The following is a 16,472-nucleotide window of genomic DNA, read 5'->3' as shown; positions in this document are numbered from 1 at the left end:
CACGACCAATCATCTGGCTTGCACATGTAAGAAGGCTTATGAGAATAAATAAATCAGACTACCTTTCCCTGATGAACCCTGTTTACACTCAAAGTGGACTAGCCAGAAGAGATCCTAGCAGGGGATAATCCAAGAACATCTGCATCTACAGGTGAGATGGAAAATTCCCAGCCACTCAAGAGAGTCTCGTGTCTGTTGTTCGAATGCCTTATTTTCTTTACCACTTCTCATCAAAGCTTACATTTTGGAACCACCCATGGCAATGTACAAGGACAAATATACTTGAGGTCTTTGAGTAACTCCAAGGAATTTGAGTTTTATATCAATGCCCTGCATTTTCTTAGAAAACAAATTCATTTGGTCAATCTATAACTTTTGGTGAGCAACCTACTATCTGCAAGTTCTGTGTTACCATTCCTGCCTGTCATTGGACAGCATAAAATTTATCACTGGTTTAGATCAGAAGATAACAAGAAAAATGTAAAGGAAAGCAATCCTTCAAAACTCAGACAACCTCAGCAAACATTTTCAGTATTCAAAAGAGTATGCTTTGACTTAATCATTCAACAAGTATTTGTTGTAGCCCAAATCCTTCCTAATATCTAATCAAAATCCTTCTATGCGGCTGGGCATGGTGGCTCATGCCTGTAATCCTAGCACTTTGGGAGGCCAAGATGGGTGGATCACTTGAGGTCAGGAGTTCAAGACCGGCCTGGCCAACATGGTGAAACCCCATCTCTATTAATAATACAAAAATTAGCTGGACACAGTGGCACATGCCTGTAATCCCAGCTACTTGGGAGGTTTAAATACGAGAATCACTTGAACGCGGGAGGCAGAAGTTGCAGTAAGACAAGATAGCGCCACTGCAGTCCAAAGTGAAATGGTGTCTCAAAAAAAAAAAAAAAAAAATCTTTCTATGCTATACCTTAAATTATATAAATCATATTTTTTTCATGTTGTCTGTGTGGTAGAGAACTATTTGCCAACTTTCATAGAATTAATTTCAATTCAACAAATAGTGATTTAGTGACCATTAAGTGCCAAATACTACAGGCTCTAAGAATAGGAAGTTGAATAATTATGGTCCTCTTCCTATCAGCAAAATACATGCATGCAGCTACATGTTAAACCAGGAGTATGAAGAAATGCAGCAGAAAAACAGAGAAAGTAGCTGGTCCTTCCCTGAAAGATCAGTAGCATTTCACTAGGAGGGCAAAGGGATAGAGCACTATTCTAGAGACAGGGGACCACAAACAAAAGGTGATAGATAAGAGCAGGAAACTAGAGTGAAGAGAACTACTAAATACATGCTAAAGACTTTGGACTTCATCCAGTAGGCCACAGGAAGCCAGAAACATTTATCAAGCCAGCATAGGGTAGTAGAATGACCAGAGTCTTATTTTAGATCTGTCCGGAGGCAGAGAAGGCTGAACCAGGGGGAGTAACTAGAGCCAAGTTTTGAGAGGCTATTGCAAAAACAGCCAAAAGATTATGTGAATGTGGAGTTCTGCAGAAAATAGGATTGAAAAATCCTAAGATTTTGTGACCAATTAAATGAATGGAGTAATGGGGAGGAAAAGGAAGGGCACTCTGCAATACATCAGTTAAAAAGTGTGGTGGATATGATGCCAAAAACAAAGAGGAGGAATAAATGTGGATAATATTTTTATCTGGGAACATATAATCGGCCCTCCATATCCATGGGTTCTGCATCTGTGAATTCAACCAACTGCAAATGGAAATATTCCAAAAAAATTACATGTGTATGAACATGTACAGACTTTTTTCTTGTCATTAATCCCTAAACAATAATGACTTTTAAACAGCATTTACATTGTATTAAGTATTATAAGTAATATAGAGATAATTTAAAAGGCCAGACACAGTGGCTCACACCTGTAATCCCAGCACTTTGGGAGGCTGAGGTGGGCAGGTCACTTAGACCAGCCTGGCCAACATGGTGAAACCTGTATCTACTAAAAATACAAAAATTAGCCAGGTGTGGTGGTACATGCCTGTAGTCTCAGCTACTTGGGAGGCTGAGACACAAGAATCACTTGAACCTGGGAGGCGGAGGTTGCAGTGAGCTGAGATTGCGCCACTGCACTCCAGCCTGGGCAGCAGAGTGAGACTGTCTCAGATAGATAGATGGATGGATAGATAGATAGATAGATAGATAGATAGATAGATAGATAGATAGATGATAGATAGATAGATAGATAGATAGATAGATAGATAGATAGATAGATAGACAGACAGACAGACAGATAAAGTATACAGGAGGATATGCACAGGTTACATGCAAATGCCACACCATTTATATTAAGGACTTGAGCATCCACAGATTTTGGGCTCTGCAGGGGTCCTGGAATAAATTCCATGTGGATACTGAGGGATAATTGTATCGATTTGGGGTATTCACTGGATATCCAGGTAAATATCTCAGTTGGGCATTTGAACTTTCTCACAAGGTCTGTAAGATTGCAAGTCATCAAACCATCAGATCATAAAAGATAAGATTATCCAAGGTGAAAGTATAGCCCTAGGAGAAAGGGGGAAGGACAGAACTTGTGGCCATCTACCTTAAAGAAGGAAGAGGAGGCAACATAAAAGATTGAAAAAGAGGCAAAATGGTATGAGAGGGAAAAGACAAAAAGCTAAGTTCCAGGAACAAGTGAGAAGAAAGTTTTAGGAAAGAGGGAATGCTATAAAAAGATTATACAAGATGGGAACTGCAAAAATATTGCACTTGGCAAGTATGGGACAATTGAACATGAAGAAATTGCAATTAAGTGTTAGAGGAAATACAAACCTCAGGAAATCGAGGTGGGAATTTGAAGTGAAAAAATACATGGAGCTAGAGGAAAAGAAACTAGGGAAGTTTTGGTTTGTATTTGTTTGTGTTTGGAAAATGGCAGGCAAAGTCAACAATGAGGTCATCCTGGCAGGATGGGCCAATGATACTGAAGAGTGAAGCAAGTAAGTACAGGAATAGAAAATAAGACTGATTAGCAATGAGTGCTTTATAGATCCTACAGACATAGGTAATCATAAATTTATAGTAAGAAAGGATCAAAACAGAGCCAAGATTTTTCTCAACAGCCTTCAGCAACCGGGAGAAAACACATGATTGGGTTGATCCAACTTCGAGGAGTGTTAACGTGAGTGTGGCAAAAAAGGTCAGGGAGTGAAAAATGGTCAGTGGGGGCAGGCAGGGTCATTAAACTGATCTGGGGTGAGAGGAGAAACAGCGAAGAGACAAAGGGGCAGGGAGCCTGGGGAAATGGTGAGCAGGGCATCAGAAGACTGGAGCCTCGAGTGTGATTACAAGTTTCATGGGTGTTAGGGAATGACAGCAGTGACAGGATAGTAGTTTCTACTCAACAGAATTTCAAAAAATGTTTCAGAGAAGAGCAGTTCTAAGGTACTTGTAGTGCAAAGAAGTAGTACAGTTGGCAGCAAAAGATGGTGAGAGCTCCTCAAAGGATATTTCTTACTATAGTTAAAATCAGTGACTAGGGTTTGCTTCTAGGTGCTCTGAAATATTTTAATATTGAAACGTTAGAGTAAATTTTTAATGGAGGATGTGAAATCTTTGGAACACTCGGGTACTGGAACTTGTAAAGCTTCCTGTCGGCTGGAACCTCTGTAGACCACTCTTAAGTCTCTTCTGTGTTCTGAGAAAACCATACTAAGCCAGTTTGAGTTGGGTTTTCCACTACTTGAAACACGGATCCTAACTGATACTACAAATAACAAACCAAAAAAGAAAAAAACTGACTTAGGCAATGAAGGGGACTTACTGACTTATTTAACAGGAAACTCCAGAGGTAGTTCTGGCTTCAGGGTTGGTTTGATTCAGGGACTCAATGATGTCATCAGGAACCTGCCTTTTCCTGTTACTCCTCTGTGTCTTCCATGGTGACAGGTCCACTGTGAGGCTGGCTTCTTATATGGTGCACTACATTACACACTACACCATTCCAGAGAAAAGAAAGGACTTCTTTTCCAGAAGCATCAAAAAAAAATTCCTCTCTGACCCCACTATTCTAAAATGGATCACATGCCACGCCAGGAAGTGTGGCTAGGAGATGCAATTATCCTGATTAGTTATATTTAAAAGTGGGGAGTTATTGTCCCCATAAAATCCATACCCTGCATGAGGTAGTTATAGTTAACCAAGCAAAAATCAGGGTAGTTAACACGGGAAAGGGAAATACACATAGATACACATCATACTATTTTCTTTGTGGTTTATAGGCAATATTCCTGTCTGACTTAGGATTCTGTAATATACAGCAAAGACATAATTAAGAAAAAATTTAACTTGGACCAGATGACATCACCTACTATAATGCTAAACTGTTAAAAAAGTATTTTTTCATTATGTTCTTTTTCCTGTCTATGAACTCATGTTCAAATTACATTTCAGTTGATGGGGGAAGTTTCTTTGGCAGCTGTAGATAACTGCTCTGTTAATTATCACTTTGAGAGCAGTCCAGTTCCCAGTCTGCCTCTCAAGTTATCCCTTTTCCTGTATTCTAGAAAAAAGGTATCATTGTCTTGAAGCATAAGGTGAATTCTCTTTTAGTTTGAAAATAAGACTCTTCCTTTTTCTATGAGAATGAAAAAACTAAATGCCTGTGTGGCTTGAATCTATTACAGACTTTTGCCTGCATGTGAATTTGGACTTCAGTTTATCTTAACTAATAGAAACACACTAATTTAGCATTCTTTTCTATGTAGCTTTTCCTGGAGGTAGATCTAGTTTGATTCATGATGCCCATCTAATTGATAAGTTAATGTTTCAGATCTTTGGTTCTTCCACACCAAAAAAAAAAAGGGGGGGGGGGCGAGAAAGTTAATTTTACCCCTGTATATGCTTTGCAGTTGTCCTGTTACAACAAGGGAGAAATATCATGGTGAATTCTACAGGCCCACTGGTTATTCCAATCACTTAGAAAAGATATTTCTTATGTTCCCAGAAGTGTGTTGGCATTAAAGTGCAATGTATTGTCCACACCCTCTAGGAGGTCGTCCAGTGGGAAGACAAGCCATGCTCTTACAAAACAGGGAACTGGACAGAGCAGTGTGGAATTAAAAGTCAGAAAGGGAATACAGAAAGGGCAATACAGAGTATAATGGTCATGGAAAAACAGTGCAGGTTCTCAGGGAAGGGGAGTGAAGATGATTGTGACTCTGAGAGGCTAAAGCAGATGCATAGGAAAGGAGAGCTTGAGTTGGACCTTACAGAATATTGAGGTTGGGTGGGAAGAGAAAGGACATTGTGGTCATGGGGGTATTGTTGGGAGCTGATAGGGAGTATTTGCATTTCCAAAACTGATAAGAACCTGTTTTTTTAAAGAAGAAGGATTGGCCTGAAGCAGTGGCTCACGCCTGTAATCCCAGCACTTTAGGAGGCCAAGGTGAGTGGATCACTTGAGGTCAGGAGTTCAAGACCAGCCTGGCCAAAATGATGAAACCTCATCTCTACTAAAAATAAAAAAATTAGGCAGGTGTGGTGGCATACACCTGTAGTCCCAGCTACTCAGGAGGCTGAGGCAGGAAAATCACTTGAATCTGGAAGGTGGAAGCTGCAGTGAGCCGAGCCACTGCACTCCAACCTAGGCGACAAAAGCGAAACTTCATCTAAAAAAAAAAAACAAGGCCAGGCACACACGGTGGCTCAAGCCTGTAATCCCAGCACTTTGGGAGGTCAAGGTGGGTGGATCATCTGAGGTCAAGAGTTCAAGACCAGCCTGGCCAACACAGTGAAACCCCGTCTCTACTAAAAATACAAAAATTAGCCGGGCGCGTTGGCATGCACCTGTAATCCCAGCTACTCGGGAGGCTGAGACAGGAGAATCGCTTAAACCCAGGAGGCAGAGGTTGCAGTGAGCCGAGATTGTGCCACTGCACTCCAGCCTGGGCAACAGAGTAAGACCCTTTCTCAAAACAAAAAAAAAAAAAAAAAGAGGAAGGATAGTGTTGAAGAACAGAGAGGTAAAATTGACTACTGATTACCTTAAACCCTTTAATCCTTTGACAATGGAAGCTACTCTGGAACATCTGATCAGAGGGACATGATACTAAGGTGGAGCTAAAACTATGTGGTTGCAAGGGAAGTGACCAGGATGACCAACTACAAACCAATATAAGAATCCAGCAGTGATGCAATCTGCAGCAGCAGGGGCAGCTGGCATCTCCCTTCTACAAAAAAAGGGTGGCAACAAAAGAGAAGAGGGATGACTTGATCTTGGCTTCCAGTCTTGTGATCGTGTGAACAGTAGGGTTGGGTTGAAGGTCATAGTGAGCCATCCAAGAGAAACCATCTTGTAAACAGTTGGGGAGCGGTAAATACATTCAAACCAAATTGGGATATAATGCAATTGGAAGTTGACTTCTGGATCCCCAGAATCATGGCCAGTTAGCTGCACAAGTTCTCTTCATTATAGCCATAATCTCTTAGTCCTGTGATTGAATATTTTGGACCTGACTTAGAGGATCACTCTCCTTCCGCAAGCTCCTGTAGGAGAGGCCCAACCAGACTGTACAAGTAAAATAATGCTAACTAGTAGCTTTTGTGACCTAAAGGAAATACTGAAATTGTCAAAGAGCTTAATATCCAGATATCTTGGAAGAATATGGCACAGTGATGTTTTTATTACTGTATGCAGGTAACATGACCTTTTGCTTATTTCATATGAAAAAAACATTCAGACCAGCACATATGTATGCCTACATATGTCACCAATTCTAAATCTAGGCAGTCTCAAATTTTAGTGCACAGTAATCTAGGTTTTTTATTTAAAATGCAGATTCACTAAATCTGGCAGAGCCCTACAATTTTGCATTAAGCCTCCCCTAGATGATCACATTTCAGAAAAACATTCTGAAAAAAATACTGAGCTCATAGTTGTTAGTCAAGCTCTCTCGACCAGTGCGGTGGCCCATTTCAGGTGTTCAATAAGTGTGCGTTGTATTGAATAAGTGTGTTCTCAGCCCTAACAGCATTAAGGCACCTATTACAGCTTCTTGAATACCCAAATATATCAAGTCTGCCTTTAAAAAGATGTAATTTGAGTTATCACCGAAGATAATATAGCAAGTTGCTAAATACATGAAATTCACTTGAAGTCAGCCAAGTCTGGGGTTTATCTTTATGTTCTTGACAAGTCATTAGCCTAGCCCCAACCAAATAAATTCTTCTTCTTCATTTTTCCATTTACCACACTATGTCTTCAAGGACAAAGAGGGGCAGTTAAAGATGGAGAAGAAAAAATCCTTATCCAATAAAATCAAATGCAAATATGAACTGTACTGGATTCATTTTTTCATTGACTACAAATATGATTTCTAGACTGTGGGCTCCGCCCTAGTTGATTCTAGGCCTTAAATACTGAGCTAAATTCTGAAGATAATTTTAGAATCTTCACTCATCCTTTAAATCTATTGTGACATATTTATTGATTTCCTAATTGAGACCATTAATTTTTAGGATGAAACTCTGGCATTTTAAATTAAATGGTATGTCACTTATTGTGTGACTTTCTATACATTTTCTAAGCCAGAAATAGTCAAGGGCGCCAAAACACACACCACTACGGAATTTGAGGGAATTTCATATGAAAGCTTTGCCCTAAAGTTTGTAAATATGAACTAAGAAAGCATATAATCCACAAATGACTTCTTGTGTTTCATCCTGGGCTTCAAAGTACATTTTCTTTTAAAGGCATCTAATTAACTCTTTACTTACTCATGTTCATGTTCCTTCTACCCAAAGCATTTTAATCAGAGACAGTTGTTTGTATGTCTCTAAACACATTTTAAAACCTCCAAAACTGATTATTTAGATCATTTTATACAAAATTTTATCAAGACAAGTTTAGTCTGCAGAGTTACTTGTATAAGAACAATGTTAGATCCCTATTTTAGGCTAGGTGTGGTGGCTGACACCTGTAATCCCAGCACTTTGGGAGGCTGAGGTGGGAGCATCGCTTGAGCAAGACCAGCCTGGGCAACATAGTGAGACCTGGCTGCTAAAATAAAATATAAAAGAACAATGTTAGATCACTATTTTAGATGTGTAACTAATGCTCCAGCATTGTCTCCCACTACTACCTAGTAACTTTCTGAATATTGAGCAAAGTATATACACACTAGAGGATGGAAATTAATCTAAATTGTGTGTCTTATAATGTTGCAATATTGTGCCTGTTTATGAGCTTAAAACCTTCTTAGGCATCTCCATCTGAGTAGCTACTTTAAATTTTTAGCAGAATCCAGTTGCCCATCAATTATTAAAGTGCAGTTCATGAAAATACAAGGATGCTTAGATAGATATATATTCCAGACATAAAAAAATTTTATGGTTGCTAAAGAAATATAATACTTTAAGAGATTTTAAAGTAGTTATTTCCTGAATGTCTTTTTTCCCAAACATTAGACCAAGTTGCATTGTTTACAAAAATTTATTCATACAAATTTTACACACTTTATATAACAGTTATCAAAGTCCTAGTTATAGATATCATGTGTGTAATAATACTTGGTTAAGGTGTTTTTATAATCAGTTGCACACAAAATAAGAGCTTCAAGACTAACATCTACCTAAATTATCACTATATCATAAATCTGCTTCAGTTTAGTAAGGCTCTTGGCATTTCTAAAAAGTATACAAAAGATTAAACTGTGTGATCACTGTAAAATGCTTGCAACTAGCCACGGGAACACTAAATTAGACTTCATAAATAAAAGGTTAACTAGAGCCCTATTTCACCACTAACAGCTGACACAAATACAGAAAACTCTGCCCATTATCCAAGAAACAAATAAGACTAAAATGCAAGCTGATGTGTTGCAGCATTGTAGGGCCACTAAATAGCCATCTGTGATTCGTGGCAATTTAAAAGGCGAAGAAAGGCACTAAAGCTGCAAACTGCATCCCGTGTCACATTGCCTGAGGAGACTGTGGAATTAAAGGAAGATTGATCCTATACACAGGACTCAGGCATAGACCGAATGCCTCTATTTTCACTATTTGCAATGTGATCTCCTGGCAGCATCCATCCCGCCTGGGAATGCAAATCCAATTCTGTTTTCTTTGATTTATGACTTCATACTGATCAAATCCGTAAGGGAAAAGGAAAGGTCCTTTAAACTTTACAAGCTAACGTTTAATCTTTCCTTGTTCTTTTTTCTTCTTCTTCTTCATCTTCTTTTTTCAAAACATAAAAAAATAAAAAAAAAAAAACTTGTGCCTGAAATTTGGGAGACTGGCTGGCTGGTTTGTCTGTTGCTGCTCAATCTGATTGCTGGGTGAAGGTTCTTTTGTTTATAAAGATTACTCTATATGTTCAAAGAATTGACAGGAAACAGACATGCTTTCTTTAGCCAAAGAAAGGATACAAGGGTAGGTTCTCAGGGTCTGTTGGAGCTTGCTTACCTCACTCTTGACCACAGATATAAGATAGTACTCATACATATGAAGAAGAGGATTAAATGATTTATCAGTTAGCAAAACTGAGCAACATGTGAACACTACACATTCTAATATGACAAAGGTTGGTTTTATGAAATAAATTTTACTAAGCAATAAGCAATAATGTAGAAAAATACATTTTACCTACAAACTCAATAAACAAGAAACAAAGGGTTCATATTTAGTGCATAATTACTTATTAGTAGCTACACAGGGGTTCCTAAAATTTACAATAAGTGCCTGCATCAAACAAAAAAAAGTGAGAAGCATTCACAAGTTTAAGAGAAGTGAATGAAAAATGGTAAACAGTACTTAAACAGTGCAGGAGGGTAGGAAGGAGAGGTCTCCATAAAACCACAAAGGAAAAGGGTAGCTCCTACAGAGCAGATTTCAAAGGAGAGGATCCTAGCCATTTCACAAGATGAGAAGCATGGACAGCACTGGAGAAAAACACATTGTACTTTGCATCCATTTCCAATACCCAGCGCCCAAAGTCAGGACCATTGGGACTGGACTTGCCCTCAGCTTCCCAGACCTGGGGCAACCTCAAACCAGTCCCTTTCCAGGGTCCTCCTCCTACCACCTCAGGCTCTGCCTCTTCCAGTATACCTCTATGTCCTTCAGTTTGTTCCAATTGCCCTAATTTGGGGATATTAGATTCCCTGGCAACTCAGGAAGTACAGAAAAGACAGCGGTCTAACGAAGCCGCCCTTTTCTGTACAGTTCCTCAACTCTTCTCCTAGGGAGAGGCGTGAATCCTGGGGAGAAGCACAATTTGGATCGAGCTGTTTCTTTATCAGGAGAATTTTCTTCTGGGCTGAGAGTCTGAAGAGAGACAACTACACATAAAAGGAGAATCAAAGAAAGCGGAAATATTGGAATTGCCACCCAACCAGGGGGACAGTGCCCAGTTGAGTTAGGCTGGGATTGAAGCGGCCTGCCCCAGAGACTCACTGGGAAAGAATGCCCTTCAGCAATTCTCCATATCATTACCGCAAAGTCTCCCTGGAGCAGGGCATCATTGTTTATGTACAGTAGCAAATGTTAAGTAGGAATATCTTCAGGCCTGTCATGGATAAAAATACTATCCTTTTAATTCCAGTTTACAAAAATAGGAGTAATATTCAAAACAATGATTGTCTACTTTTCTATTTATTTTTATAAAAACATAAACAGCTCAGGCGAATTTTCAATCCTTGTGCACGCTTTGTATGAACTTCTCTCTATACTTATATATATATATTCTTTATATATATTTATAATATATATCAATAATTGGTCCACAAAGTATATCTGTGCATTCTCTAGTGCTTTGTAAAAAGAAAAACAATATTATTATCAAAATATTCATTTAATGGCTTTACTTCATTACGTAAATACATGTTTGGATAGAACACACGAGCGATGACTGTTCAGTCAGTTTGGAAAACGACTTTTCATTGCGTCAGGGCTGTATACATAGGGTAGCTGGTAACTCATCGCTACAAATAAGCTATTCGGCGTCCTTTGTTTTTAACCCTTTGTTTATACCTTTTCCCTAGGACGGCCGCCAAGTATTTCTTGACAGCCATTTGTTTCCGGTAGCGGCTGTAGCTGTCGGTGAAGATTCCGTCCGAGTGGCGCTTGGAGAGCGGCTCCGCGTCGTCCTCCGCGCCGCCGCCTAGGCTCCCACTGCAAGCAAAGGGGTCGGGAAGAGGGTGGCGGGGCGGGAGACACAGGTTCAATCGCTGCGGGGAGCAGGCGGGCCCCACCCCACGCGGGAGCCTTCGGGGAGGGCCCGGGGCTCGCACTGCCCACCGCACCGCCTCCCTCTGCCAGGAAGCAGCCGTAGGGAGGGCTGAGATGGAAGCCCCTCGATGCCTCCGTCCCCACCCAGGATTTCCTGGCATGAAACCCTACAGAGGGGGCCCGGGATAAGATCCGAGCAGACGACAAGCGCTTTAAGCCTATTCTCCCAACGCTGCCGCTTGAGATTTGACCATTCGTATGTTTGCGCTAAATTGTCCTCACTGTTCCTCTAACCCCCGACATAAAGAGAAAATAACCAGAGAGCCCTAAATATGCCAGGCTGGCTGCTGCCCTGGAGTTTGCATCGATCCTGCAATTCCTAGTCAAATATGAACACTCGTCTCCCTCCTCACGCCAAGTTGAAAAACGTGATAATAATATAAGTCGACAGGCTGTAGGCAATATTTTTCACTGCATGAATTATTCATGGCGAAAATGTAATCTGTTTTCCCAGGGGCTTTATTAAAATGTTGCCTTCTGCTGAGATACGCTTCACGCAAGCCCTATGCTCTCAGTTTCTCTGGCGTGAGCAAAACTGTTTGGTTCCATAAGTGTCCAAATTTGGCTATTTATTATTTCGATTTGAATTTTCAGTAAATATAACCACCCCTTTCCCCTCCCCCAAAAAGAGTCATGCTTAGAGGAAATTATAGCAAAACCTCCCTGGAAGCTTGAAGGTTTTGAATGACTGACAGGTTTGGTTTGGTTTCTCTTTCTTTTCATTCAAAACGGATCAAACTCCCTGGCTCGCGTTCCTTTTTTCCCTCTTCCAGAGCTCTCTGGGCAAATTTAAAGTGCCACTTCAAAATCTCCGACTGCGACCCGTGGCCGGTACCCACCCCAGACCCTGGGGCGCAGACTCACCCTGGCCCCCACGTGCACGCAGTGCCGCGGAAGCCGCGCCTCCCGCCCTGCGCGCGCCCCGCACAGGCACCCACCCCGGCGCGCGCGAGCCACCCTGCGCGGGTTAATCCTTCCACAAACTCTTACCCCACGCCCTTGGCCACAAGCGACTGCAGGTACTTCCTGGCGGACAGCTGGTCCAGCACTTTGCGGTAGGCCTTGTTAAGGATCCCGTGGGCGACAGCTCTAACGGGGAGGCAAAGTGCGCGCCCAGGGTCACTGAGTCTGTCCCCAGGTGGCCTCTAGAGACCCCCTTGCTGGGAGCGCGCCCCCTCGGCGGCCAGGGAGGCTGACAGACAAACCTCCAGAGGCACAGAACTCGCGAATAACTCCCGGGAGGATCTCGAGAGTAACTGCTAGGATCGAGAGCTAGTCCTGGCTCTAGGAATGGCAGATGTGGAATGTGGGTTCCTTGACCCCACTCACTGCCACTCTTTGGGCCACAGCTCCCTCGGTCCCTACGCGGCCCTCAGGTCCACACAGACCCGCCCGCTGCTAATTTTCTTTCGCTGCAATAGGATCGGGCCAGGGAGAGGACAGGCTTGAGGACTTTCATGGAAAAAAAAAAATCCTCGGTGGGTCACCAGACTACCCCTCCCGTCACCGCAGTCCCGAGCTCCCAGCCGCGGGTGTACGCGAGGCCGCGCGCATCTCACCTTCTCTCAGCCGGGTAGTACAATGCGGAGGCGTCGCGCAGCGCGGAGGCGGGGCTCCCTGCGCCCGGCGACGCCAAGTCATAGAAGTCTTGCAGCGGGTTTCCGTCCTCGTCGTACGCCTCTTCCTCTGGCCTGCGGGGTGGCCGGGGACAGAAGGAGTGGTCAGTACAAGTTCCTCCCCAGCTCTGCGAGGATCCAAAGAAAGGGGCTCGCACTGATTTTCACAGTTGATAAAAGTCCTCCGCTGAGAATTGTCTTTTCTCCCAGGACTGGGGGTGGGAGCAGAGGTAAGGAGGAGGGAACCACACCCAACCATTCCTACCCGGCCAGGCGGCTCGCCCACCCCCCCCTTTCGAGGGTAAAAGGTCGTCCTGCGGGCCACGGCCTCAACAAGCACTGAGAAACCGACGCGTCTCCGCCGATCGCGCACACCTGTCTACTGAAAAGGACCGCCCCCCTCCCCGCCTGGCTCCCGAGCCTCCGCAAAGCAGCAACGGGCGGGGACGAGAAAGGCCCTAGGAGACTAGGCGCTGACCCACGCGAAGACCCGAATGGGGAGGCCCAGAAAGCAAAGGAGAGGATGGGTGGGGTGTGCGGCGGCCAACTCCTCAGCCACCCCCATCCCAGCCTCCGAGCCCAGGGGAGCCCTTCCCCGAGCAGATGTAGGTCACGGAGAACCTCGGTTTCTATTTTGGGCAGGAGAGGATCTGGCAGGAACATGAATAATAAATGCCCCTAAACTTAGCCAGTTTGGCGGCGGCTCAGACTGTGGCGCGTCCGCACCCTCCGGTGCTTCTCGCCCGGAGAAAGTGCCAGGCACACGGGAATTTGAAAACAGCTGAGGGTGAAACGAGAGTGTTTTAAGGCCACAAAACGAATAGTTCGCGCTAATCTGTTATCCATGGCGGGGCCCCATCTTAACCCCAGAGCACAAGGAGGGGGACCGAGACCCAGCGAGTGCCTGGGGACTTCGCAGTCGCCCTCGTCTACAGCCTCCGTTCTTGACATAGGACGGGTAGAGATGGGTTAAAACAAATCCCTCTCGCTTTGGACCCCTGGAGAGACTTGGAATGCAGCCAGCGCTAGTAGCACTCTCTAGGCGCGGTTGGAGTCGTACTTCGTTACTTCACTCGCCTTTTCTCTATCCTTGGAGAGGCCGGGGCAAGGCAAGCACATCACTCCGCACGCCTCGCACCCAGCCTTTACTCGGCGATGCGCCTCAGCCCTGGCCCAGGTACCCCGAACCCTGGGGTCTTTCTGGATATTGCCCTGCCTCGAGCCCAGATGCTGGAATCCTAATACAGAAGCCAGAACCCATCTCTCCGTCCAAATCAATGATCAGCGGCCCCCCAAAGCTAATGTTCCTGGGCGCGGCTCGGAGAAGGCAGCTTCGCAGGCAGAACGCGCGCTCCTCGCTGCCCCAGGAGCCGCGGGTTCGGACCCTCCTCTGCCCAGGGCTCATCCACAGTCCAGCACATCGGCCTGCGACTCTGGGGCTGCCTCCGGAAACCTGGGCAGCGCCTGCCGATTAGAAACCCGGGGTTAAGAAAAAAGCCAAGGTTCGTCCATCCTGGGCCGGGCAGGGCTGCTCTCCCGGTCCTGCCTGCCTGCTGGCTTTCCCTTTCTCCTCCTTTGCGTCTGTTTTTCCCCCTCCTTCGCAGTCTCGTTCTTGTTCTTCCCTCTCTTAAGTCGCTATTCCTCTATCACACCGGGCCAACACCCTCCCCACCGCACGACCCCCAAGACAGCCTGGGATTCAAAATGCAGTTGGAACACGGATCACTTGAAAGAAAGCTCTTCAGGGGAAAGAATTGGAATGAAATGAAGAGAAAGGGTGGAGGAGAGAGAGAGAGACCCCACCCGGATAGTCCAGAACAAGCGGTAACAAAGCAAAGTCCGAGAGAGCTTCACGCTCAACCCCCGGCCAGGCTCCAGAGCTGAAGTTCTCCTAATTCATCCTAAGAATAGGTAAAAGAAACCAAGCTAGGGGCCATGCCCTGCCCCCATCCTGCGGGCCAGGTTGGGGGAGGGGGGATTCTCCAGCGGCCAGAAGCTCACTGGCTCTGCCCGGGACCCTGAGCTGCCTAGGGCTGGGGGAGGGGTCCGAGCCGTCGCAGAGCCTGCCAGACCCCCGGCTAGAATGGGCCGCTGTCCAGCCAAGGCTGGCGGAGTCTCACTGGGAGCGCAGAGGGCGATGCTAGTAGTCTGGACCCAAAGGACTGCAGGAAGGAGACCGTGAGGAAGTGTCTGTGACTGGGAAGCCCCAGCTCCTGCTTGGGCCGGGCAGCCAGCACCTACCTGATCCCGAGGAACCGGAGTCCGGCGGCGGCAGGTGAGCTGTAGACGCTGCTGTGCATGATTATCCCATAGACCAGCAGGGCCAGCCTCGCTCCGCTACACATGGTCATTCTGCGCAGGATGGGAAAGAGGACACACAGCTGTGAGAACGCCCCTGGCCTTCCACCCTCCAACCCCAAAAAACTCCCGAAGCTGGGGGAGGGACGGAGCGAAGCCCCGGCTCCCTGTGTTGAACACCACTTAGCGACAGCCGGCGCGCGCCCTGCCACTTCTTGCTTGCTATAGTTAGAAAAAAATATATATGCATATACCCGGCGCCCAATAACTAGCCAGACCTGGTTGAAGGAAAGCTAACTACCCTGACGCGATGCCAAGCGAAAGAATCAGCAGTCGAGTGAGTCGGTCGGTTTGGTAAGATTCTTTCCCTTACCCTTCAACTCTTACCGCTGTCAGGAGAGGGTGTGCTGCCAAGTAGGACGGCGGGCAAAGGGCTTCTTCAAGTTTCTGCGCTGGAGTCACAACCCGAGAGGCATCACCGTCTGGCGTTGGTGTCTGAGCAGAAGCCGCAGGAACGAGCAGGAGCAGCAGGAGGAGCTGCAGGACTTGTTTGCCGAGGCTCGTGTTCTGTTCAAAAGTTTGTAGACGCGCAGAACTAGGAGGGAGCGTGACACGGAGAGAAGGGGGAGAAGAGAGAGACAGAAGAAAGAAAGAGGGGGCGAGGAGGTAAAGGGCGGAGGAGCAAAGTGGCCGTAAGTCCACCCGGAGGAAGAAGCAAGCGATTAAGGAAAAGAGGGAAAGTCAGAAAAGAAGGGGAGGAAGGAAAGGGAGAGGGCGGGTGGCCAGCCGGCCTTTGTAGGAGCCGCCGGTCAGGCAGCTGCGAGGGTCAGCAGCGCCTTCTCTGATCCGAGGTCTCTCTGGCTGCCTCTGAAACTGCGGCTTCTTCTGCTGCTGCCGGTGGTTACAGAGATGACCGGCCTTCTGCTCGTATTTATCTGTGCAGTTAGCAAAAATCTATCTGAACATGGTTTTTGGAGAGCCCTCTTTGTCAACATCTGTCTGCCTGTTGCCTTTAAGTACAGAATATTTTGTTGCACTGTTGCGCTCCGATTTTTATTCGTGAAATGACTTCCCTTTTTTTTCAGTCACGTAATGATCGGGTATCAGAAAAAGACGTCAGCATCCTAGTCCCTCAAGGAACATATTAACTATTCTGTGCTGTCCTGCTGGATGATAAGATCCGGAGTCATCGACTTCTCATAAACACCTTTCACTCATACAATCCAATTTTTAAGAAGTCCAATTATTTTGATGGTTTTCAATTTCACCCATTTCTCAAGGACAGG

General features: G+C 45.1%; 1 protein-coding gene across 1 annotated transcript; it reads right to left on the bottom strand.

Moving 5' to 3' along the window:
• Nucleotides 1-9,495: 9,495 nt before the first annotated feature.
• On the bottom strand, nucleotides 9,496-16,181 carry ADCYAP1 (adenylate cyclase activating polypeptide 1). The gene is given in 7 exon segments (XM_032152696.2): nucleotides 9,496-11,155; nucleotides 12,263-12,361; nucleotides 12,832-12,963; nucleotides 15,130-15,240; nucleotides 15,560-15,826; nucleotides 15,828-15,857; nucleotides 16,060-16,181. Coding segments are annotated over 7 exon segments (951 nt in total). The 3' UTR covers nucleotides 9,496-10,965.
• Nucleotides 16,182-16,472: the final 291 nt, after the last annotated feature.

Source organism: Hylobates moloch, unplaced genomic scaffold, assembly GCF_009828535.3.
Source record: "Hylobates moloch isolate HMO894 unplaced genomic scaffold, HMol_V3 SCAFFOLD_5, whole genome shotgun sequence".
NCBI classification, from domain to species: domain Eukaryota; kingdom Metazoa; phylum Chordata; class Mammalia; order Primates; family Hylobatidae; genus Hylobates; species Hylobates moloch.
This window is presented reverse-complemented; position numbering and strand designations above follow the sequence as displayed.